At 35.0% G+C, this 27,485-nt stretch overlaps 1 protein-coding gene across 2 annotated transcripts; it reads left to right on the forward strand.

Moving 5' to 3' along the window:
* The first annotated feature begins 838 nt into the window (after window positions 1-838).
* On the forward strand, window positions 839-25,807 carry LOC128227945 (lamin-B1-like). Of its 2 annotated transcripts, XR_008259876.1 has the most exons (12): window positions 839-1,348; window positions 7,614-7,746; window positions 7,997-8,146; window positions 12,729-12,899; window positions 18,164-18,289; window positions 19,478-19,698; window positions 20,831-21,032; window positions 21,248-21,352; window positions 21,586-21,699; window positions 21,926-22,015; window positions 22,353-23,557; window positions 24,790-25,807. XR_008259876.1 is itself a non-coding variant. In XM_052938916.1 (11 exons), the coding sequence occupies exons 1-11, from the start codon at window positions 942-944 to the stop codon at window positions 22,374-22,376; spliced, it is 1,743 nt and encodes a 580-aa protein (XP_052794876.1). In that variant the 5' UTR covers window positions 839-941; the 3' UTR covers window positions 22,377-25,807. The 2 variants fall into 2 exon arrangements, 1 of the variants encoding a protein (XP_052794876.1); XM_052938916.1 differs by having other exon boundaries at window positions 22,353-25,807.
* Window positions 25,808-27,485: the final 1,678 nt, after the last annotated feature.

The following is a 27,485-nucleotide window of genomic DNA, read 5'->3' on the forward strand; positions in this document are numbered from 1 at the left end:
GATAAAATGTCAAAACTGTCTATCTGTGAAAGTGCAGCTTCAATATGAAATCATCTAGTTCATATCTGGGTCAAAAGTATGATATTTGGTATGTAGCAATTTTTATATAATAATTTCTCGTAGTCTTTTATCAAATTCCTTCAAATTATGCACCTGGGTTCAATAGTGATTCCACCCCTGCTGCATGTTTTTCATAGACTTTATATATCATGATGAAACAGTTATATATTTGTCCCGCATGGCCCGGATACATGATTGTAATGAAGCCTCGTTTAGTCGTCCTGTACTAAATGCCTTTAAATTATGCCACTGGGGTCAACAGTGGCATCACCCCGGGATGATAGGATCATATGTTCAACATAATCATTATAATTTATGTGACGGATATTCGCGTTAAACCAATATTAAAGACCGAAGATGATTTCGGAACATGGTGCTATTAAAATGATGATGATAATGATGACGATGATGATGATGATGATGATGCTGATGATGATGATGATGATGATGGTAGTGGTGGTGGTGGTGGTTGTGGTGATGATGATGATGATGATGATGAGGTGATGCTGCTGCTTCTGCTGCTAATGATGATGATGGTGGTGGTGGTGGTGGTGGTGATGATGATGATGATGATGATGATGATGATGATGATGATGATGATGATGATGGTGATGATGATGATGATGATGATGATGATGATGATGATGATGATGATGATGATGATGGTGGTGATGATGATGATGATGATGATTCTCAATCAAGATTTATACCACTACAATATGTAAATGAGACACTCACCTATAGTCACGTGACATAAATAAAACGCGTTATCGCGAGACGTCAGCCATTTATACCGGTAGCTGGATCTGATCGGCGTGTTTACATAGGATAAGTGTGTGTAAATACATATTTTATAGGCGTATTTTAAATTTAAATCAGTTATGGCGGCCAGACAGAGTAGGAAGTCGATTACGACGACGACAGTAAGTCAATCTACCTCGGCAGAAACGCCGACAACATCGGGAACGTTTTCTGGCCGGCGAGGGCGATCTCCATCACCTGCGCGCATTACGCGCATGCAGGAAAAAGAGCAGCTTCAGAATCTCAACGACAGGCTCGCTGCGTACATCGACAGGGTCAGATATCTAGAATCTGAAAACAGCAGACTACAAGTCCAGGTTCGATCTACGGAAGAAACCGTTACACGTGAAGTAACAAACATAAAATCCCTGTATGAATCCGAGTTGGCAGAAGCAAGAAAGCATCTAGATGACACCGCTAAAGACAAGGCAAAACAGCAGTTGGAGGCTGACAAATACAAAACTGAAGCCGACGATTGGAAAACAAAGTAAGCAGAGTAAAAAATCACATTAGTTGGAAACGAAGTAAATTAAATTTTTCAATATTTTTTTATGGAATTTAATAGAAAACAGCGAGTATTGTTTAATTCCAGGAAATACACATTGATAGTTTATTTGCACATTTTAATATTAGAAAATGTATCTATGTCGAATGATGTGTAATTTGATTGGGAAGTAGTCAATTCCTACCCTGACCATTTTCTACCCTTCAATTTTTGGTCATTTCGTACCAAACTGAAGTCATTTTTTACCCTAGGCCTAAAAAAAAAATTGTTTGGTTAGGGTTACATACATTTCAAAAGTAGGTAGGGTAGGTAGGCTTCTTTTTTTTATTAGGCTTTATATAAGAAAATCATGTTCATCATTGAAGAATGGGGTTTAAGTTATCTTCTGTATAAGCATTTAAGGTTAAAACTACATATTAAAAAGCAATCAATTTTTAGTTGTTTTTTTTTTAGTTTTTCAAACTCACTATTAAACGGTAGGGTCGGCACCTATTCCGTAGGTAGGGTCGGGTAAACTGAACCAAATGTATTTTTTTAGGCCCTGTCTAAAATAATAGACGTGTTATATGGGATTCTTCCAATCCCTAACGTCTTAATGGGTTTGTGCAACAACCGGGGATGTTTTGAAAAATATTGAAATTGTATAAAGTGAAGTGTTATATGGTTTATATTCATATTTAACCATGTAAGTGAAAAGTTATTTTGCACAAAACAAGCATTTAATGCATTAACACAAATTATTTACCTTTCTAATAAAACGAAAGTTGACTGACACAGACAACAATTATGCCAAGCGGAACAACTCAACCCAATCGTAATAACTTGGCCACCTCCGACACCTTTCGAGATAGACCTCGTAAATACAAACGAAACAACTCGGCCATGGCCGAAATGTTCCGATTGTTTTAAAACTGTGCTCTGAAGCCTTGCAGGTGCCCGTTATGTATGTATTGATATGTTTTGACAGCAAGAAATAAAAAAAAACATGTCAAACTCATAATTATTCATAGGACATGACATTTTTATGTATGGAACTGATATAAAATAACGTAATCTAGTAATATTTCTTGTTTTTATAATATTCTGTAGATGCTAAATGCTTTAACCCGGAATCCCGATCGGAATAACTACCCACTTTTGGTACAAAACAATTTGTACGTGAAGGATTTGCCATATCAAAATTCGTAAAAAAAAATCCGTAGATGTACAATTATTTGGACTAACTATGTTATGTATACACACCATTGTTTCCAATGAAATAAAGATGTATTACCATCAGTATGTGAAAATGGGTATTTACACAGTATATTTATTTTTGAATGAATATACAAGCACTTTCTTTTTTATTATTATAAAGAGTAAAATGATAATTATTAATACTTAAAGCTGCACTCATACAGATATACCATTTTTACAACTTTTTTTATTTTCTGTCTTGGAAAGAGCAAATTTTTGCGTAAATATCTGCAAACCAATGATATAAGATTGCTGACAAAAAATCAGATCGAAGATTTTCATATTTCTGTTCGAAAATTAATGTTTTATGGCTTAACCTGAACTAACGCAGTGATTTTTATTTAAATTTTCAAAACTACCTGCGGCTTTACAATTGGGAAAATAAGCGCATTAATTCCCAAAATTGGGAAAATACAATGAACATTAAAATGGTCATTTAAAATAACCAGTAACAAAGACACCTATTAAAACTGTTTCAACTCTCTTTAATGACGGTTACTATCATCAAACATGTAAAACATGATTTTTGTGCCAAATGATCCATTTTAAGCATTATCACTTTCTCACCAAACAAATTGCAATTTCAGCTTTCTGGTCTTGTGATATGTTAATTAAATGCAAGATCTTAAAAAACCAATAAACAAAGGTACACTGAAATCATACATACGTAACAAAAAAACATTGTACTTTGAGCATAATACAATCTCTTAAATTGCAGTTACTATCATAAAAAAAAACATGAGCTAATCATCTTGTAAAATACAAATTCAATGAACATTAAAATCATACATAAGAAACAAAGAATAATACTGAAATGTATTGTAATTTGAACATTAAACAGTTTCTTATTATTTGTTATTGTTTTCCGGAAAGTTGATGTCAAAACGTAGGAAATCATAAACAAATTGATCAGTATCATTAGACGAATTACCTGCTTCTCGGTGATGATGAACAGAAGTATTTCCCGGGCCCTATTCCGGATGGAAGCGGTTCCTGCTATTGTTGGGCGTTATTTTTTATTCATTTCTGAGGGGAATTGATTACCTTTTTTGGGGAAAATATGACTATTTTTGGGGGAAATTGGATGAATTTCGGCGAGGGGAAACAGCTGCTATTCTGCGGTTAATTTCACCAAAAAATATCACTGGAACGGTTTAAGAAAAATGCATAAAACATCAATTTTTGACAATATGGGATCTAATGTTTTGTCAGCAATCTTTGATAACTGGATTCCACGGATTTTCGCAAATAATGGATTATTTCAAGACAAAAAACATGTCAATGTTGTCAAAACGTTCAATCTGTGAGAGTGCAGCTTTAAGGGGCAGAGATATACTGTAATTATTATCATGAATTTTTAAATGAATTACAAGGACTGTTACACTTATTAACAGTGTTGGAAACAGGGCACCTTTATATGAGTTATAATGTAAAACTAAGCCTGGGGCGCCTGATGGGGGCTCAAACCCACGACCGCTGGAACACAAGCACAGTGCTCGAACCAACTGAGCTAACCGGATGGCTTGTTCTTATCCACACACATTACACTCCTCCCCATTCACCTTTCAAGCTAACCCATACACTCTAAGCTTTTACCTCCGACACTAGTAAGGCCTAAAAAAAAATACATTTGGTTCGGGTTACCCGACCCTACCTACGGAATAGGCGCCGACCCTAACGTTTTTATAGTCAGTTTGAAAAAAAAAATGAAAAACTAAAAAAAAAAAAAAAATTTTTTTTTTGCTTTTTTTTTTTGCTTTTCAATATGTAGTTTAAAACCTTAATTGCTTATATAGAAGATAACTTTAACACCATTCTCCAATGATGAAAATGACATTCTTATATAAAGCCTAATAAAAAAAAATAATAAAAAAAAAATAAAAAGCCTACCTACCCTACCTATTTTTGAAAAGGATGTAACCCTAACCAAACAATTTTTTTTTTTAGGCCTAAAGTAAACCACGAAAAAGTTTGCTAAGTGCGGGGGTTGAACCGCCAGAACACATGCATGTCGCTCTAACCAAGTAACTGAACAGTTGTTTCTTACCCCCACCCACTACTTTCATCAAATGCTAATATTTGAATTAAAAGGCATAAATTGTGACATATTTATGATATTTCTCAGTGAAGGTAGCATTTAACGAGTGTCTGGCATGTGCTTCTTTTGACATTAAATCTTTCAAATTCTAAATCACAGCAATTTTTTACTTCTATATCAAAGGACATCCTGCCAAGGTCTCAATATTCTTATTATGATTATAAGAAAGTAAATAAACAAAACTTTATTGTACTATTTTTCTTGTTAATATTATAAAAAGTGGTCCTGCATTTTAGAATATATAAAAATAGATTGAATTCAAACTATTTATTCGTAATATGAAGCTGCAGCCGAGAACACATTGTAAATAATATTACAAATTGAAACATAAAACATTTGATCTGACAAAATGCACACATGAAAATAGGTATATAAGCATATTTGCATGTAGATGCATATGTTTAAAAAGAGTGTAGGTACTTATGCATTTAACACAAACAGTCCAATTACAGTATAGGATATTATATTTGAAATTATTAATGTTTGAATATTTCAAATTGTATTCCTGCTTAGGCTGCTTTGTAATGAGAATGAGAAATAACACTGAATATTATTGAAGCATCCCTTTATGACATTCTGTTGAGCTTGCAGTTTACACATGAGTAAGCAGAGTTGTGTGGGAGAAAAAAGTTGTTCATGAAGAAATCAAGCATGGCATTAATTTACAAAAATAAATCTCCCTTGATGAATTGAGCAGAGAAATCTCTCATCAATGAAGCAAATTGTCGTTCATCATACTTGAAAGAAAAATATTAAAATATGTTTTACAGAATGACTTAGAAGAACAGCGTGAATGTATCATGGTGGAGTGGGTGGGTTACATACTTGTGGTGATTTCTTGTATAATAAAGATAGCACTTGTAACAATGATAACTCCCTCTTAAACATGTAACTTAATTTATATGTTTGCTCTAAGCATATAAACCTTATACCTAAGGCACTGATCTACTTACTATCTTTGTGCAAAAGATTTACCCATTTTTTACCTTGAATATTATAATTTAAGACATTTATTATTATGTCTTAGGAAATTACATGACTTTTAAGTTTCATCTCAGATAGGGGGTAAAAATGATTGGATCAAACTTTCATTAGTACTTTATTATAATACCACAGGTAAACAAAGAAAGATTTTATCCAATTTGTTTGCCCCTAGAGGGGAAATAGATAAACAAGCTATTGATGGCCAGTGTGTTTGCATTTCATCTTACAATAGTGCATTTGTAGTTGAGCAATGTTATTATTTGTAATTATCAGATCTTTATAGATCTTCATAGACACTGATAATTGACATTGACATCATCTGCTATTTCTTAAGCCAAATGAACACAAAGCCATTTCTAAAAGTGTTTTTTAAACAAAGTATTGTATTTATTGAAGGTATTTATAGCAGGGTCCTAAACATTTTAATTTAATGAAGAAAGAAAAAAGAAGAGTTAACTAAGCATCAGAGTTCTTGAATTCTTTTTTCTTCTTTTTTACAGTTAGCTGAAGAATTTAATTACCGTCACAGTTCATTACACTCCCTCAGGTTTTTTTTACGAGCTGTCATTAACCTTTATAGCTGCTCCCCTTTGATAAACATTTTATAACCTCAGGTAGCACAGTGGTTTAAAATCAGACACTAAAAGTACAGTAATAATACAAAAACACGATAAATAGATAATATATGATGGCTCAATTTAGATATTTATTGAAATGAAAATTATGTTTAAACATTACATATAATGACTATCGAAATTCACTATCAAAATATGAACAGAAGTGAAGCTATTAAAACAGTCCAGTGTTCCAAGATATAGAAGTTTTTTCCATGAATTATATTCGGTTCAATTCTTCTCCTGATATTGGCTAATACATTTTACAATTTAAGTAATAAAATCTAAATTGTTTTAAGAATATTGTCTCTCTAATAAGGCAACATCCTGTTGAGTAGGAAATGACTAAGGTCTCCCACTTCAGTTACATATTGTATTTTAGCTAGACTATTAGAAGAATAAGGAGAGCTATACTACTTACCCTGGTGTCTGTGTCATACTTTGGTTAAGGTTTAGCATGCAAGCACCGAAAGGCTTTAAGTCATTATCTCGGCAAATACATCACATATTGTATTGAAACTTAATATATATGTGTTCTCAACTATACAGCCTTCTTAATTTATGAAGTTTTAAAACACTATTTTGAATATAGCAATAAGTAATGCAAATTATGGGCCTTTTTTATTTAACTTAAAAAAAATTGGTTAAGGTTTTGAATGTAAGCACATAAAGGTTAATATCTCAGCAACAACTTGATGTATTGCCTTGAGACTTTATAAAATGGTACTCCATCATCCAACATTTTTGAATAACCAAGTTATATAACTCTAAGTCAGTAAGTCTCTTATATTGCATATAATGCAATTTATGGGCCTTTATTATTCAACATAAAAATTATGGGTAGGTTTTGCATGTTATTTCTCAGCAACTACATGATGTTTTGCATTGAGACGTTCTACATATCATATGCCTGAATATCAAATATACCGGTACTAAAATGATAAAGATAACTCTATTTGAAAATAATGCAAATTTTGCCTATTATTATTTGATATAGAAATTCTTGTTAAGGTTTAACATGTAACCAAATATTAGTTCATATCACAGCATCTACTTCATGTATTGCATTGAAACTTTATACAAGCATTCTTAACCATTCGTCATGCTTAATTCATTAAGTTAGATAACTCTATTTTGCATATAATGCAAATTATGGCTACAACATAAATATATTCACATAAGTATATTCACCAAAGATTTGCAATCTTTAAACTTAAAAGCGGATAGTCGAGTGTGTCGTCTCTGTGACAGCTTTTCTTTAAATACTCCTTAGAATGGGCAGCAGGGGATGTATAGTTTTGATCTGTGATTGTAGGTACCTCAAGCGGGAGCGAGATGCCAAGAACGCTGAGAAGAGAAATCTGGAACTGGAAGCTTTGCTGGGGGATGCCAAGGCCCGCCTTCAAGATGCAGAGAACAACCGCAAACATGCAGAGGCCGAATCTGCAGTAAGAAGATTTACACATGACATGACACTTGAATGTTGATGTAGCTATTTTGTATTTGAAATCAGAACAACTGTTGTTCATTTTAGGAAAGAAATTATCAGTTTATCGAGTGGTTTCTAGTGAATTACTGATTATTTCCATGTCTTTAATAAATTTCTCATTTTTGACTTCTGCTTCTTGAGCTGCGAAAAAGAAATATGTGGTGAGTATTATATATACTCTAGTAAGGCATGTTTTGTTATATTTGTAGCGTTTGCGTGGTGAGCTAGCTAACTTGGAACGCCAGATGGCCACGCTCAGGAAGCAACTGGAGGAGGAGACATTGTTACGTGTGGACCTGGAAAACCGCATACAGACTCTCAAGGAGGAACTTGCCTTCAAGTCACAGATCCATGAACAGGTACAGGATGAGAAATTTGTATAAGTCTTAACAAAAATCATATAATATGAAAAAAAGGGTAATTGTATTTTGTTGTATAACAGTTAACCTTACCATAATTGATATTTTTGTGTCGCCTGAAAAGACGACATATAGGGGTTACTTTTGTCGGCAGTGGCAGCGGTGGCGGCGGCGGCAGCGTCCGCGTCCCATTTTCGCTTGTCCGGGGTATATCTCCTAAACTATTAGTGGTATCAAATTGACACTTCATATGTACATAGATCTAATTGAGGGCAAGTGCAGTGCACAAGAACTGTTACTCTTGCTTCCATATTTTTAGAGTTATTGCCCTTTGTTATTTTTCATGCTTAAAGTTTTGTCCGGGGCATATCTTGTAGAATATAAGAGTTATCAACTTGAAACTTAATATGTAGATAGATCTCGTGGAGGGCAAGTGCAGTGCACAATAACAGTAACTCTTGCTTTCTTAGTTTTAAAATTATTGCCCTTTGTTAATTTTCATGCTTAAAGTTTTGTCCGGGGCATATCTTGTAGAATATAAGAGGTATCAACTTGAAACTTCATAGCTAGATAGATCTCATTGAGGGCAAGTGCAGTGCACAATAACAGTAACTCTTGCTTTCTTAGTTTTAAAGTTATTGCCCTTTGTTAATTTTCATGCTTAAAGTTTTGTCTGGGGCATATCTTGAAGAATATAAGAGGTATCAACTTGAAACTTCATAGCTAGATATATCTCATTGAGGGCAAGTGCAGTGCACAATAACAGTAACTCTTGCTTTCTTAGTTTTAAAGTTATTGCCCTTTGTTAATTTTCATGCTTAAAGTTTTGTCCGGGGCATATCTTGAAGAATATAAGAGGTATCAACTTGAAACTTCATAGCTAGATAGATCTCATTGAGGGCAAGTGCGGTGCACAAGAACCGTTACTCTTGCTGCCATATTTTTAGAGTTATTGCCCTTTGTTAATTTTCTTGCTTAGGTTTTGTCCGTGGCATATCTCGTAAACTATAGGAGGTTTCAACCTGAAACTTATTCCGTAGGTATATATGATTGAGGGTTCAAATGCCACCTACACTTGAAAGTTAAATGGCAACATCATTGTCTATAAATGAATAAAATGCCAATCTAACAGCTATAATGTCGACAGTAAATAATTCGTCAGGCGACACATCCGACTCGCGGAGTTCTAGTGTCATACAGAATTAATAAAGCTGAAACAATGGCGAAATAAGTACTGTTTTTAATGTTCCTATTTATCGTTTATTAGAAATCAAAATCCGTACTGATTAAGTGATCTATTTTTAGCTCACCTGTCACTTTGTGACAAGGTGAGCTTTTGTGATCGCCTTTTGTCCGGCGTTCGTCGTGCATCGTCCGTCAACAATTTACTTAAAAGACATCTCCTCCTTAACCGCTGGGCCAATATTAATAAAACTTCATAGGGATGTTCCTTGGGTGGTCTTCTATCAAAGTTGTTCAAAGAATTCAATTCCATGCAGAATGAAAGGAAAAAACTTTAAAAATCTTCTTCTCCCAAACCACAAGGCTTAGGCCGTTGATATATGGTAGGTAGGAATGGTCCTCTACCAAGATTGTTCAAATTATGGCCTTGGGGTCAAAATTGGCCCCGCCTCGGGGGGTTAGGGTATTCTCTATATGTTTATAGTTAAAACTTCAAAAATCTTCTCCTCTGAACTTACTTGGACTGGAGCTTAGATATTTGGCATGATTCATCGTCTAGTGGACCTCTACAAAGTTTGTTCAAATTATGGCCCTAGGGTCAAAATTGGCCACACCCCGGGGCTGATGGTTTTTTTTCTATACCGTATTATATCATGTATAGGACGCTAGCATAGATGGGACGCAGGCAAAAAATTTGTTGAGAAAACGGGTAAAACCCCTTAATATATAAGATAGGACGTAGCGGAAAAATGTCAAAATCAGAGCCGAAAAATTGAGGTTGGTAAAGTATTTATAACATATATTGAAGTAAAAAAAACAAACAAAAATTGTATCAAAAGGCATATTTCGATAAGTGTCTTGTGTATTTCGATAATTATCGTCGTATTTCAGTAATTAAACATACACAACAATGATATATGTCTTGACATTTTGAGAACATTCACGCGTAATATAAGACTTATACAAATGCTGTAATAGACTAGTTCTGACTGACAGTCAACCATTGCAACCGTTGCATCTCCCGACATGCCTTCTGAATGACAGTCAACCGTTGCAACCGTTGCAAAACTGTGTATTGTCAAAACTAATGATTGTTTTGATAAGGCTTGTCGCTGCGCGGATTAAAGCATGTCAGCATAATTATTGCGTGTCGGTAATTAGCCTTGCCAGCAGAAGGCACCTCGGGTAAAGTGCGAACAAACAACAATACGGTATTAACATCGCAATAGTTTGTTCTATTGATGTTTTTCTAATGACAGATAGCGGGTGTTTTTCACACCTTCGCACATTTGAAAAGATTTGATAGTGACAATAATGCTACTTTGCGTTATGCACATTCCTTTATTATTTTTTTAAAACAGTAACATACAACAAAATGTTTTGTAAAATATCGAAGCAATTAAAATTATGAACACGATTAATTGATAAATACCTCCTTTCCCGATTTTTCGTTGCCGTTATAACTCAATCCAGTTAAAGTGCTCACATCGAGTTTTTATGAGTAGCGTCCCTTTTGTAAAAAAGTAAACACTCGTGTTTGTTTTCAATTTATTTCTCAATAAATCATTTTAAAGTAAACATTCAATATATTTCTGCGTGTGTTAACTTGCATGATTTCATCTATGTCAGTTCTTCACTTCGGTGACGCAGTACAGATACTTACTATTACCGCGTTCTTCCCCGGTCCGATATTTTCGACCTGAAATGGACTTGGAAAAAAAAAAACAGATGAAATTCTAATAGCAAAGAAAGGACGCAGGCAATTTTTAAGACGATAATTGGGGGTAAAAAAGTGCGTCCTATGCATGATATAATACGGTATGTGTTATAGTGAAAACTTAAAAAATCTTCTCCGAACTCACAAAGACAATTAACGTCTTAATTTAAATTGGATAACATATTTAGTACACATACCAATTTTCAATATGGGCCAACAACATGTTTTTGGCCATATAGCAATACTTTTTTATGCCCCCACAAAGTGGCGGCATATAGGGTTGCCCTTGTCCGTACGTACGTCTGTCTGTCTGTCTGTCTGTACGTACGTACGTCCCGAAGATTGTTTCCGATCTAATTCTTGAAAAACGTTTGTCCAATCCTCACCAAACTTTAAACACATGTTTGTGACCATAATATCTTGATCAAGTTCGATAGTCATGGAAATCGCTTTAGTCATTTAGGAGTTACGGCCCTTTTTTGCCAAAAATACTTCAAAAATATATGTTTCCAATCTAATTCTTGAAAAGTATGTGTCCAATCCTCACCAAACTTTACATACATGATTGTGACCATAATATCTTGATCAAGTTCGATAGCCATGGAAATCGCTTTTGTCATTTAGGAGTTACGGCCCTTTATTTGCAAAAAAAGACTTGAAAAATACGTCCCGAAGATTGTTTCCGATCTAATTCTTGAAAACTGTTTGTCCAATCCTCACCAAACTTTTAACACATGTTTGTGACCATAATACCTTGATCAAGTTCGATAGCCATGGAAATCGCTTTAATCATTTAGGAGTTAGGGCCCTTTATTTCCCAACAATACTTAAAAAATATCTTATCCGATCTAATTTTTGAAAAGGATTTGCCCTTGTGCAGATTATCCTGAATAATCATTATGGCTTATTTTCTGTGACAAAAAATCGAAGTGGGGGCATCCGTGTCCTATGGACACATTTCTAGTTTTGTATATTTTAGATATATTTTATATTGATTAACGAAAAAAAAAAACCTCATGCCGTCATCAAAATTATCATCTTAACTGAAGACACAAGAAAGTCGGGCTAGTATATCACAAATTTTCACTAACCCTGGTCAATGAAAATCCACTAGCCTTAATATTTCTCTGATGTAAATGTCTTAAAATCACTGATAATCTTGCTTTGGTAGGTAACTTTCCATAAATATTTAAAAGTAAATCTCAATATTTGTCTTCCTAAACAGGGATCAAGCTAGCATCAAATTCATGGAAGAAGTGAATTATCTATCTATATCTGTATAATGTCAACTCCTCTTTCGAGTGTTACTGACATGAAAGATATGTGCAGTAAAATAGCAAGCCCAGTTTATTACATCTCCCATTTTGATAGTTTACATTTTTAAAAGATATGTTACTGCCAACACTTGTTATAATACTGAGTTCATTAATAAAAGCAATTAAACTAATTCTTGTTGTTCATTCACCAGACTCAATGTTATCATCACTGTTCAACATATCATCCTCTTACTTGATATACTCCATAAGTCCTAGCTTATTCCAGACTTCTATAAAACCTTAACTACTTTGAACCATCCAGATTTCTTATCAAACCAATGTGCAATATATGACAGGTGAGCGATTCAGGGCCATTTGGCCCTCTTGTTATATAACCTATATTTATATACCTATTCTTGACATGAAGGAGCTGAATGAGACTCGCACAAGAACTACGACAACCATAGATGAGACCGACACTGGTCTGCGTGCCGACTATGAGAACAAGCTACAGGATGCTCTGCAGCAGACCAGAATGGAGTATGAGGAACAGATCCGGGTCGTTCGGGAGGAGGTTGAGGACCTGTACGACAGAAAGGTGGGTACATGGTGCAGTTGAAATGGATAGATCATTGAGTTTTCAGTGAAGAGGAGATTGAACTCTGTATGACCACATGAAAATTCAGCTCTAAGCATTGTGTTGTGATGGATAGGATTGATGTGCTTGGCCTTATTTTACATGCATTTATATACACTCTAGTACTGTCTGTAGTCAAAACTTCCCATAGAAATAAAATTGCACAGGAGTTTATACTTTATGGCATTATGTTTTGATTGGTGGTTGTTAGTACATGAAGGAATTTATCAAATACATTAATGCTGTTCTATCAATTCAATATTATAAGTGGATACATTGAATGGTAATTTGTTAAATAATCCCACCTGTTATAAAGTCTGAAACAACAGATGAAAAAAAAAGAAAGAATGTATTTAATGATTGATCACTGTAACAGACAACATGGAGAATGCTTATGGGCCAGCACAACAACACCAAACACTTGCACAAGAAAGATGAAATCATTAGATCATGCCTAGACATTACATATGCATTTTTAAGAGACATAGCTCGAGTGGCAGATATTTTGACTTGATTGCAATATGAATTCATGTACTGTGAAATCATTAATGTTCGTGGGGCATTAATGTTCGTGGTTTTCGTGGGTTGGGTGATCCACGAATTCAAGATCCCACGAAATATAAACCCTTTATTCACTTTTTCAATTGCCTTGTTACGTACATACTCTAGTATATTATTTACAGAGGTCGCAGTATACAGTGTTAAAACCTGTCTCACTGTATAACTTACAATCATAATTCTGTTAATATATTATAACTGCCTTTAACAATTAATGAACCAAATCAATTAAATGTGTTTTATGCAGCAAATGACAGTTATAAGCACGTGCTTAAACATGTGCTGTGAATGAAAATCTCCAAGTTTACAAGATGGATGAGTGATGAGTGTCTGTACTCGATTTTTTTTATTTAATGAAATAATTAATCGATTACTAGTACATTAAAGGTTACTAAGCTCCGAACGTGACAATATACGCACCTTTTCGGTGTTTTCACAGTTTGCAAAATTCTTAATTGGCATTCAATGGCTTCCCCTATCTGTATTTATGATCAGGGTACATCCTCTTTTATTACCCTTATTTCCAATTAAATCGATAAGTGACATGGGTATATGCACTAATTGGCATGTCGTACCACATTAGCGAGTGTCATAAACAGAGTGACGTAGAAGACGGAAATCACGGGCCAGCGCGTGGATATTATGCAGTCGATCTAGGACGATCGCATCTTCGATTTTATTTTATTTTCAAAAATGAAAATCCACGAATTAAAGTACCCACGAAATTGTTTTTTTTTCGGCATACCACGAAATTTCATGCCCACGAACATTAATGATTTCACAGTAATAGCAATGATACTCTCTGAACAATCAATATTTAACTCATCTCATAATATTCACGCAACATTGCAATGACCAGAGCGATGGAAGCCCAGGTATACATGTATCCCACAACATTGCTATTACCAGACTGATGGAAGCATAGGTATACATGTATCCCACAACATTGCTATTACCAGACTGATGGAAGCATAGGTATACATGTATCCCACAACATTGCTATTACCAGACTGATGGAAGCCCAGGTATACATGTATCCCACAACATTGCTATTACCAGACTGATGGAAGCCCAGGTATACATGTATCCCACAACATTGCTCTGCAACAAAACACAAACATGGTTAGCCAGTACTGCAGCAGTAGTCAAAATTAAAGTAACCCCTGCTAATAATTATGATAAAATGTCAACCAGACTTGCTAAAATTCTTCTATATAGCAGGGCTTGTTAAAAAAATTAATGCCAAGCAATTGTGTAAGAATTTCGGACTTGTTCATCCAAAAGTCTAATTTCGATAAATGCTGCAGTGGTAATACATGGAAGGGAAGTAATTATGGGACACTGAAACAAGTGTACATGATGGTAAGAGTTTCTTCCCCTACACCATTAGGTGGTGTGTGTGATGCATGCTTCATGAAATCAGCGGCAGTATGGGTCCTGAAGGGCAACACAATCCCTGAAACACATGAGGGGAGAGAATGGGCTAGTGACTAGGTCTGCATGAAGTCATGGCATATGAAAAGTCACTTATTATTGTGTGTCAAAATAGACAAGCCATATTATAGTATTGTTAACTAATATCATTTAACTACTTAGTTAAGATAACTCTGTCTTGCATAAAATGCAAAATATTGCCTTTTATTATTTAACTTCGAAATTTTCATTGAGATTTTGCATGTAATCACACATAGGGCTATGGTTAATATACAGTCAAAACCAATTGGCTCCATATTCCAGGGACTGGCCAAAATACTTCCAGCCTCGAGAATACAGAGCCAAGCAGGATTGCTTACTGAATGTTTATTTTTATTTTTATTACTAGCAATCTAGTTCCTAAGGCAGAAACCTTTAAGGATGCCAATCTAGATATCCCCCCGGTAGTACCAGATCCTTCTCTGGATTGATCAGCATATGACAATTGTATGAATTCTTCGATTTGGAGAAGATTTCAGCACAATATTTTTATGTAAATGACGCCTTATCAAAATGCATTGAGATTTATATATGTAATGGCAAAATATTGACGTTTGTACTCGTGCCAATTATAGACAGAAATTAAAGTGATGGCATGTTTGCTCCAACTGTTAAACCATTTAAATTTGATAATAATTAAGATACCAATCCAGCAAATTTAATTGATTAGCACCTCATGCTAAATGAAGCCAAGCAAACAAATCAAGGTGTGAAATTATTTTTTTAGCCCGCCCAAGCAAACATAACATAGTGTGAAATTCTTACTAGGGACCGCAAAAATGACATAGAGCGTTGAGAAATATGGACCCTCGTGAATTCAAGCCATCCGATGTTCAAACATAGTAAATATAGTGAAAAAATTGGTCCTTTTCATCTGGTTTGATCCAATGAGGGTATTGAGCCATGCGATATCGAGCCAACAAGTTTTTGACAGTATCAGCAACTATATGAATTATTGCCTCAAGACTTTACACTAATTTACTCAACCTGACCATCAAACACAGTCTTCAATGTAACCCCCTCGACCATCGACTGACTTGTCTTCGAGGCTGAAAATTGAACTCACTAGCCCAAACTGTCGATTATTTATTTCTTGGAGAAAAACATAAATAATAATTCAATCCAAAAATTACACTTACCTGTATCTATATCAACTACAACAACCTAGAAAATTATGTCCATAGTGGATACTTGACTGGTTTAATGTGGTTTACTGCAGGTTGATAAACGCTTATTAAAGTTTAAGTCATTCAGTGTAATTAAGAAGCTTTGATAAAATGAAAAAGGGCAACAGTCTATTTGTGTTAACAAGTGATTCTGAAATGAAAGGCTCCAAGAAAAATAATTGGTTACTTTGAAATATTAACAGGCTAGAAAATGAAAGATTCAGTTATCCTGGACTGTTAATAGGTCATGGCATAACTACACTGAAAGGTTAAGTTGACTTGCCAAGTTTACCAACAATAAAATTTACTATTCCTTGTTAATATGTTGCTATATATAGTAACACATTTGTTCAGGGTTTCCTCAATTATTTGCATTACTCAGTGTGTATCAGTTGGAGAAGTAATGTTCACAAAGACTGGAATTGGTGCCAAAATGAATAAGCAACAAACTGGATTTTGGTTTCGGTCTTTCTCTCAAATCCTATGTTTAATTAGAGGAAATTGACTCGTTGTCAAACTCGAAGACAACTGCAGTGGAGGTAAACCTTTCAAAAATATAGCCAACTTACAAAAGAATGTAAAACACATGTAACTAAAGAGGGTAAAACATGTTGGAGCTGAACCGTTGCATGGTAATTGGCCCTTGTGCTCATTACTTCCCTCAACTACATGTCTGGCTGCTATAAGACACTCGGGCCGATCTCTATATAATGCCTATGTTATTTGCAACAGACCCTGTCAAGTTGATTGAAATAATGCAAAATAATTAAACTAGTGAATGTAACCATTAGATCTACTAGTGAGGAAACTGCTGAACAGACGCGTGTGCTCCAGACTGAAGCTGGTATAGCACTTGTAGCCCTGCTGCTGCTGCTGCTGCTGATAATTATGATGATATGATGTTGATGTGTTTTATTGTAAATGGTGTACAAAAAGAAATAAAAAAGGAGAAAAAAATTCATTTAACTACACAAATATTAATATTTCCTGTTAAAAAGTAACATTGGTTTGAGCTAGTGAAACTTAATTCGTGCTAGATTAATATATATGTGGACTGCAAACTTACTTAAAAAAATCAAGTTTGCATGAATGCAAATTGTGGCCATTTTATTACTGTATTTGATTAGAAATTTTGGTTAAGATTTTTCATGTCATCACATTTAATCAATAGCTCAGCAAATACCTCATGTATTGCAATGAAAATTAAAATGGTGTTTCTTACTATCCAACCCGATCAAATTCATACTGTAGCAACAGAATTGGGAAAAAAATCAACTCAAACTTCCAGCTGATGCATCTTTTAATAACTAGCAGTTTGTGTATTTCATTGACTGTGACACTTCTACTCTACTAAGCATTTTTTTGAAATTCTTCAGTTGAAATGTGGCCTTATTTCACACAAAAAATCAATTAAACAGTTTGTCATGCAATAAAACACCTAACATGCAGAGGGCGAGGTTAGTGCCAGAAGTTTTCTGTCGCCAAGATTGTCAGTATTATCACCTTTACAAAGAACTTTATCAATCATCAGCATGCATAACTATTGATCATGCCAGTAACAGTAGCGATAAGTCAAAAATATATAATATATGATAATTATACCTTAATATCTGTTTTATAGCAAGGTGAAGGCAATTTCAAACTCATAGTGAATATTTAATTTCAAACTGACTTTATTAAAATTGACACTTCAATAGTTTTGTTTGTTTGTTGATGTGTCTAAACAAACAAACTTGTACCATTAAATCATCCCAATAAATTGACTCTGGTCAGTTCATCATTTGCAAGCTCTAATATAAAAGGCAGTTTGCATGAAAATTTTCAGATATTACTTTTGACAACAATTTTAAGAAAATGAAGATTGTTGATTTTAACAGAATTAGGAAAGTGTATGAAATTCAGGTGAAAACACTGTGACATTGTTATAACTGATTACAAATTTATAGAATATTAATATATTAACAGAAAGTAAACAAGTTGATGGAGAAACTGTAGGAAAAATCTAACTGTTGTGTGAATACATTGCAGGTGAATGACCTGCAGGGTGCTCTGGACCGCAGCATGACCGTTGGGAACTCATCAAGGGAGGAATATATACTCATCAAGCGGCGCGTGGATGAACTCCAATCAGAGGTCACCAAACTCAAGGCTCAGGTATGGCAGGACTTCTTTTAGGACTAGTTCTTGGTAATTTGTTAAAAAAAAAAATATGCTGCAAATTTTTCAATACTTTATTTTAAAATTGATTTATCATTTATTATACATGAACAAAGCGATGAACAAATGGATTCTATTCAAGTTTTGATAGATTGCAACTTTACTTTTGTGGAATAAATAGAGAATACTAGGTTAGTGCCGTGGATGGAGGAAGTTTATCTGGCAAGGCGGAGGAATTTATCGGGTGAGCCGAAGGCTCACCCGATAAAATCCGCAGCCGAGCCAGATAAACTTTCTCCATCCACGGCACTAACCTAGTATTCTATTTATCCTGTTACTTTGTTTAATTAAACACTATAAAACCTTAAAATTAATAAGAATCTTTAAAAGTAAGGGGGACAACTGTTTTTCCCTGTTGACGTCATCACACTCGGTATCCATGTTTAAATCGCCCCCAAAATAGTTTGTAAAACTGTTCAACTTTTTTAGTACGTTTATATTCAAAGTCATTGCATTTTAATACGTCAATATCAATTCAAAACATAAAAATACTTTTAAACGTGCATAAGCATGGATCAGTCTCTGAACATTATCTGATGATGTAACAATTATTCCGCAAGTCAGAGTACAGTACACAGGTCAAAATTCAAGATCACGAGTGTTTACAAACAATCGCAACATATTAAATGGATTTAAATGATGTTGATAGTGTTGAATGATCATAACTGCACCGGCAAAGAGATCATTCATTTCTGTTGTAAGTGAGATTTTGTCATTCACCACAGAAATGGAATAAACTATCGACGAGTATCGTTGAATGCTGTTTCACAGTTTCCAGCATTTGTGGGTGGGGTAAGATTTTCACATCTCATGAAGATTTCTGGTCGATTGTTTTGCCAGTGTCATTATTTTGCATAATGATGGGACTTGATGGGCGAGTGATTGCTGAGGTCGGCTGTTAGTGGTCCATTGATAAGATACTGAAACGGCAGTTCTGCTTTTCTTCTGACATTGCAGAATATATAAAAGATGTTCGTTTTCGCGGTCACATGACCACCTGACTGTAGATAAACATCACGTGGTCTACTATCCTAATAAACTAAAGTTTACACGGCACCTTGTTATTGGACCGATTTGTATGCAGGTGACAGGATAATAGCAATTTAATGCTTCACTATTCTCCAGAACGCTGCATACGAGTCACGTATCAGAGACCTAGAAAGCCAGCTGGCCAGTGAGCAAGACCTGTACGAACAGCGGCTCCTACAGAAGGACAACGAAATCATGGACTTGCGTCTTGCCCTCTCAGACCAGACACAGGAGTATGCTGATCTCCTTGACATCAAACTAAGGCTGGACAGCGAGATCGAGGCCTACAGGAAACTCCTTGAGAGTGAGGAGGATAGGTGTGTACATTGGTAGAATTTAGAGTATATTACAAATCCATATTATCAGCATAATTGAACCTTCTTTTTTGCAAGTGCAAAGCCAGAGCTATTGTGATATATGGTGATTGTTCGTCATCAGTCCCTTTTCCCTCAAACAACGTATCTGAAACCACCGGTGAGGTATTGTAATCGATCTATGTCCAGTATCCGTCCTCTGTACTCAACAGTTGCTTTAAACAACATATCCTCCTAAATAGCTTGAAATTTGTTCAGTGCAGAACTCCGTCTGCCATGGCATTCGAAAGGAAAAAAATGATCTTCTTGACAAAAATGTAAGGCTTAGATATTTGGCTTTTAACATTGCCTGGGGATCCACTACAAAGGTTGTTCAAGTTAAGCCCTGTTGTCAAAACTGGCCCTGCCCGGGGGTCACAAAGCTCTTAAATACTTAATTTCGGAAATCTTTGAAAGTCATCTCGTCTGAAACCCCTACGCCCAGACCTTTGCTATTTTGTATGTAGAATCATATAGTGGTCCTTCACCAAGTTTGTTCAAATTATGCCCCATGGATCATAGCTGGCCCTAACCCTTTTGACTTTATTTCTTATTTTTAAAGCTAAAGTTGTGAAATGTGGAGCATGTGTACAGGTTAACATACCATTTTTTATTGTCAAAATATATGGGCAAGGATTTAAATAAAAAATAATAATCAAAATATTGCACACAAAAAATGAGACATACATGAATATGCTGATTTCTGTCTAGTGCCTGCATACAATAGTGTCATAAAATAAAATTATACAAAATTTTATGAAATTATGAGATGAACTTAAAATAAATGGAAACAAATATACATTGTAAAACCTAGGCCATACTATCCTAATAAAATTGTCTACTCTTTAATCCAGCCCACTTCTCCAAAGCCTTATCAAATGGAATGTAAACTTTATTTATTTGAATCCCAACTTTTTCTGTCACATTTATTATGTTCAAGTGGTTCACAGCGTGATACAATGTGCCATATTTCTCTTAGGAATGTCCATTTTCTGCAGCTACTTGTCCTTTCTAAAACATGGCTATAACCCTACAAGTATTATTAAGATTGTGCACATTTACATCAAATCAAATGTAATTATATTATTATCACCAGATTGAACCTGTCAGCCACATCTCAGGAGAGCACACCCAAAAAGGGACGGGGCACAAAGCGTAAGCGTGTCACCCTGGATGTTGCAGAGGAGACTGGATCAGGGTATGATTTTGCCTCCGAGGCATCTGCCAAGGGTGCCATTGAGATCCATGACACAGACCATGATGGCAAGTTCATCAAGCTCTTCAACACTGGAGAGGATGTAAGTCTACCTGATGATTTTAGACTTATCATACTATTTTTGATGATGTAAAAATGCTTTATGTTGTTAATGTATTATGTCGACTTGTTTTGAGATAAGATTGTTTACCTGTATTCTATTTTGATTATAGTGTTATGCTCAGCCATATATGGTGATGATAGAGTTAACGGTCTTTTTTGATGATCCAATTAATGATGATGGTTGGATTTACACAGGATGTGGTGTTGGGAGGCTGGGTACTGCGACATTCAGCCGGGGACAAGGAGACTGTCTACAAGTTCCACAGAAACCTCAAACTGAACGCTGGACACTTTGTCACTGTAAGATTATTTTCTTAATTTGTAAAAGCATGTATACAGGTGTTATGTTCAAGTTCATTCAGATACATGGAAATGCGAGGAAAACGACATGTTTAAGTGTATAAATCATTATGTTTCAAACTTAAACTTTCACTACTGGATTATTGTTCTATGTAGCATTTAACATCTAAATTGATATCTCATCGGCATGAATATTGGATAAAAAATAATCAGACTGTTTTTCAATGGTTCAGGTGTGGAGTTCTAATGCTGGCCAGACTCACAGCCCGCCCACAGACCTAGTCATGAAGGGTCAGCAATGGTTCACTGCTGAGGAGATGAAAACAGTTCTCCTACATGAAGATCAGGTACAGTCATATTACTTTCTGCCATGATTAAAGCTAATTCTGTAGGAATTGTTGGGGACTTTGCATCACCATTAAATAAAGAGTTGAACATTGTTAATATTTTGGTGTTGTAATGTTATAAAGTTCTAACTGTGTTACCTCAGCAAAACTGTTGACCCTATCGCAGGCCCTATAGATGCTGCATAATTTCTGATGGAAATTGCAAGTATGTATCTTCTCGTTGCAGGAGATGGCAACCCGGGAGTTGAAGAAGACGGTGAAGCGGGTGTCCAGGATCTACAGGACTCATAGGGAGGGAGACGAAGTGGACGGACAGGTATGCCCAATAATAACTAACTGATGTGTGTACAATAAAACTTGAGCCTGCTGGACTATGGGATATACCAGTATACGTTATGCATGATTGGGTAGAAAGTTAATATAAATCATGCCCCAAATCTATTTCTTGGGTATGATCCAGTTCTGTTGTCTGTATGACAAGCCTCGAAAAACAGCCACTTTCAGGTATATATTCTACAATTTTAATTTATGTTTATTGAATAATTGAATAGATTGTGGCCATCTTTAAATACAAGAAAATTGTGATGATGCAATGTGTTCTCGACAGCATGGTTAGTGACAGGATGTTAATTGATACCTGTTTTTAATTTCAGGGAGAAAGATGTTCAATTATGTAGGAAGGAGATATTCAGTGGGCAGCTAGGACTTTTTTATCAGTACATGTATATTATCAAAAATGTTTAAAGCTACATGTACATCCTGTTCATAAAATCATCAGGGATTCTCATCGAATAGCTCATGACCTCAAAACTACTCAACGTAGCTATTAAATATATATTTATTGTGATTAGGTATTCTTGATTTTATAAATAGTGTTGATTGGTGAGCAACTCCAAAATTTAGAAGGGTAAAGACTAATTTGTATCAGATAGTGACCCTCTGATATTGGCATTCAGACTTTTATTGCTTTTAATGTTGTCAAAAGCAAAATGGCTGGAGTGAACAACTTCATGCTTACAGGTTGTGAAGATCAGACTAATGAACCAAACATGTATTAAGATCCTTCAGACGTCCATGAATGGCTGTGAAATAGGTTGTACTTAAATCATTTAAGTGAAGTGATAGAGAACAATTATTTAACAGTGATATTTGATAAGAATGCTGAATCTCATATAACTTCTGTGTTGTAAACAGGAATAGTTAAATAGGAATCTTTTGTTTTTGTATTGTACGGTACATAAAATTGTATGGACATAAAGAACAAAAACAAGAAAGTTTGGAAGTTTGACCAAGAGTAACAGTATGTAGATATCCATGTTGTTTAGATTTAGATGATAGGTATATTTATCCATAGGTATTTCATATTACTTAATAAATCCTTGTTTAGACCATGTAGGTCATGCTTTCTTAGTACCCAACAAGCTGATTGTTCAAAAGTGTTAGAATAATGGATTAAAACCAGACGTGCCTTTAAATTGTTCAGATAAAGGGAAATTATCAAGGTTTATTAAGATTTTGCATTTTAGTTTCTTCAGAAAGTCAGTTTGTTGTGCAGCTATAAAGCATTATATTTAGTTATTGTTGTCAGATGTAAATTGAGTTTCATTATCAAGATGGCAGGTTGTTTTGGATAAGTGTTTGTTTCTTGCCCATCTGAAATGCTTTGTGCAATTATTATTTTGTTAAATCTGATTTTTTGTTGCATTTTTTGCGGCATTTTCTTGGTGCTTTTGTATTTTTTTTATAAACTTTGGAAGAATTTAACCTGATTACGTGTAAATTTATGTGTAGTTAAAACCCTCCATGTACATAGGAGCCATGCATATGACACATTGAATAACCACATGTCAATAGTTATGTCTCCCCCTCTCTGGGGGAGACATATTGTTTTTGCCCTGTCCGTCAGTCCGGTAGTCAGTCAGTCCGTCCGTACGTCACACTTCGTTTCCGATCGATAACTGGAAAACCGCATGACCTAGGATCACCAAACTTGGTAGGGAGGTTGGTCGTGAGGTGTAGAGGATCCCTATTGTTTTTGGGGTCACTAGGTCAAAGGTCAAGGTCGCGGCGACCCCCAATATTAAACATTTCTGCTCAAAATCTTGAGAACGGTTTGACCTAGGTTCACCAAACTTGGTAGGGAGGTTGGTCATGAGGTGTAGAAGATCCCTATTGTTTTTGGGGTCACTAGGTCAAAGGTCAAGGTCGCGGCGACCCCCAATGTAAAAAACATTTCCGCTCAATATCTTGAGAATGGTTTGACCTAGGTTCACCAAACTTGGTAGGGAGGTTGATCATGAGGTTTAGAAAACTCCTATATTTTGGGGGGTCACAAGGTCAAAGGTCAACGTCGCTGTGACCTCTAATGTAAAAAAATATTTCCGTGCAATATCAGGAGAATGCTTTGATCTAGGTTCACCAAACTTTGAAGTGAGGTTGGTCATGATGTCTAGTTGGTATGCTGGTAGGTCATGACTAGTAGATGACTCCTATTGATTTTGTGATCTGTAGGTCATAGGTCAAGGTCGCAGTAAACTTGAGGTGAAAACACAGTTTCCGCTCAATAACTAAAGATCCTTTGGGTCCAGGAACTTCATACTTGGTATACTATTTGTTCATGGCTAGTAATTGACCCCTATTGATTTTGAGATCAAAAGGTCAAAGGTGAAGGTCGCCATGACCTTGAGGTGAAGAAACGGTTACTAAAGTAACTAAAGAAGGCTTGCACCCAGGAACTTCATACTTGGTATGCAAGTTGGTCATGTAGATGACCCCTATTGATTTTGTGATCAGTTGGTCAAAGGTCAAGGTCACGATGACTTTGAGCTGAAAAATGGTTTCTGATCAAATAATTGAATAACAATTGCGCCCATGCACTTCATACAATACAAACTTCATTTACATTTTCCAAGATTAATCAACAACACTTTCTTCTCTTCACTATTTGATACGGGTGAATAAACCAAACTTCACTGTTGGTTCGTCTTCCGTCCAGAATTACAAATTTTATGTCCATCATTTATTTTTTCTCAGCTACGACCACACAATAGGGGAGACAAGCGCTTTTTCAAAAAAGCAATCTCTAGTTAGGAAACTTGTTACACATATCATCAGTGTACTTTTTTTTGGTCAAAATAGCACATGCTTTCATGATCTGGTTGTTTCACTTCAAAACATTAGTCATACACTTAGGAAAACTAAATTGGAGTGATCTACAGTCTTTAAATTTTGGCATCTCATTAATTTGGTAGTGTAAAGTATCTTATTGAAAGAAATCACTTAATTTTAATATAAGAAGATTTATGACAAAAAGAACATTCCATGAATCATAAAAAATTCCAGACTTTATTATTCGTTTATGACATCAGACTGGTACAAAAGTTTCCCACCATTTATGCAAAACTGATACTGGTAGTTGAACCATGGAACCACAGACGTTTAAATAGTTTGCCTTGATTTAAAAACAAATGCATTTCAGTAAATTAAAATGGTTCCTTTTTGCCAACTAGTAGAATTGGTAGATTATCCGTAGCAGGTGCTAATGATTTGAGATTGTTATGTGCTGCCCCACCATACCAAGTGTTCGCTGCTGCTTTTATGATTTTATACCTCATTAGTGTTCTGGCAATTTTTTGGGCCAGTTTCATACTCTGAATGGCATTATGAAGTCTGAGAACCATTTTATTTCCAAAGAGCTCTTCAGTTCGTTTTCTATAAACTTTCTTTGGAACAAGCAAGCTGGTTCACAAGAATCTAGTATAAATCCCATGTTTCTTGAAGTTTTCCTATGATAAAAATGAAAGTTGTTGAGAACAATTGTTTATGGGTTCCAGACCCATGTTAGTGATTTATTGAAATGCATGTTGACAAGATGTTTCAGACATATTTTAAATTTATTATTTTATAGGTTGTCTTATATGTAATTATTCTGTATTTCTTTAGAAAATAAGTTTATGTGATGAAGAAGCTTTTGTATGGTAGCTTTTGTATCAGATTAATTTTGCTTACATTGTTTTCACTTTTTGTAACCTTTTAACCATTTGTATTCATTCGCACTTGGTGAGAGATGTCATATCATATTCTAGCTTCATAATAAATTGACTCATTGTATAAATTTGTTTTTTTTGTTTAATTGTCCCACATTAAGGAGATATAAGATTATTGTTGGAAATGATGGGGGGGGGGGGAAAACACAGAAAATTCATTAAGCAGGAATGGTGATATTTAATGCTACTCATTAAGTTTCATTGATTTTAAGCTGATAGGTGCTGAGAAGTAGCCTGGACATAAATGGATCAATATCACACGACAGTATATAAAAATTAATTAATGAACTTGCATCTCGTAAGTAAAGCTTCCCATAAAGTTCCATTGAATTCAATCAAGCCAGTTATTGCTGAAAAATAGCCCTGACAGGAATAGTGGAACGAACTGGTCCTATACCATACTATATAGAAAATAGGGTTGTAACTCCTAACAAAAAACAGAGTCGGAAACTGCTTATTTCTTCTCTTTTTAGTGAAGCTTCCCAAAACATTTCATTGAATAGTCAGTGGTTGCCAAGAGATAGGCAGGCCACAAAAAGTGGTATTGATGGAAAAGGCAGCGACTTCTCATACTTAACAAGAATTGGAAAATTGCATATCCTAGCAGTACTGTTCAAAATAACCTGAACAAAAGCACTGTAGAGTGAAAGCAAACTTTCATTTTTTGTTTTTCAGTAACTGTTGAACAATTGGCATAATTCAACAATTATAAGTCACAATAATTTGCTTTTAGCCTGTTATCCGTCGTCAACAGTTTCCTTCTAACAACTTTTCTTCATAAACCACTTGGACAATCTTACACTCTCGGCCATGGAAGATACTTATAATATATAGATGTCTTTATTGAAAACTGTGAAAAACTTTTTTAAAGCAACCATTGACCCAATTATAAAAAAGAGTCACAGAAATGTGCCTTAGGCAACCATATATCAAATTCCTTCACCACATTGTGATTAATAAAAAAAAACATGGCCGTCAGGGGCGGGCTTAGCTATTACTATATGTCTATATTACCAACACCTATTGTAAATCATGATACTACAAACAGCATTTCTGTGCATTGTTTCCTCCTTTATTTGCTTATTTGACACCAGGGGCACTCAACTATTAATTTTTGTAATCCTGCAACTGAATCTTAATCAATTTAAAGTGCATTACCGAATTCGTCTCTGGTCCGATATTTTCGGCCTGAAATGGACTTGTGAAAAACTGATAAGATCCTAATAGCATAGAAAGGACGCAGGCAATTTTTTAGACGATAATCTGGGGTAAAAAAGTGTGTCCTATGTATAGTATAATACAGTATATCTGCAATGCCAGATATTTTCTGAGTGGTGTCCTAGTCCTGAAAATAGTCACCATGCATTACTTAGACCAGAGAAATTTCACAATCCTTTTAACTGTGATTAGTGTTCACTTAAAAAGTAATCATGGAAAGTGTATCTAAACTTATAAATATATATGTAATGGCCTGATTTCAATATAATTACACAGAAATGTTCCTAATGTGACCCTTTAATCAAAATTATTTTTATTTATCTTTTTATATATATATATATATATATATATCAGGGCTTTTAAAAACCGGCAATTTGCCGGTCTTTTTTCTGATTTTGACCAAGCCAGACCGATTTCAGTTTCAAAAGGTGTCAAAAATATATACCGTATGTATATATAAAAGATAAATAAAAATATTGTATCATATTAAGGAGAAGTGCATTGCATAGACACATTCGCTGG

The sequence above is a fragment of the Mya arenaria genome, chromosome 3 (assembly GCF_026914265.1).
Source record: "Mya arenaria isolate MELC-2E11 chromosome 3, ASM2691426v1".
In the NCBI taxonomy this organism is placed as follows: domain Eukaryota; kingdom Metazoa; phylum Mollusca; class Bivalvia; order Myida; family Myidae; genus Mya; species Mya arenaria.

Coding starts and splice junctions, on each gene's coding strand:
- LOC128227945 (XM_052938916.1), top strand. CDS start 942: ATGGCGGCCAGACAGAGTAGGAAGTCGATTACGACGACGACAGTAAGT. Junction 8,147..12,728: donor AGTCACAGATCCATGAACAG/GTACAGGATGAG, acceptor CTTGACATGAAG/GAGCTGAATGAGACTCGCAC. Junction 21,700..21,925: donor TTCTCCTACATGAAGATCAG/GTACAGTCATAT, acceptor TTCTCGTTGCAG/GAGATGGCAACCCGGGAGTT.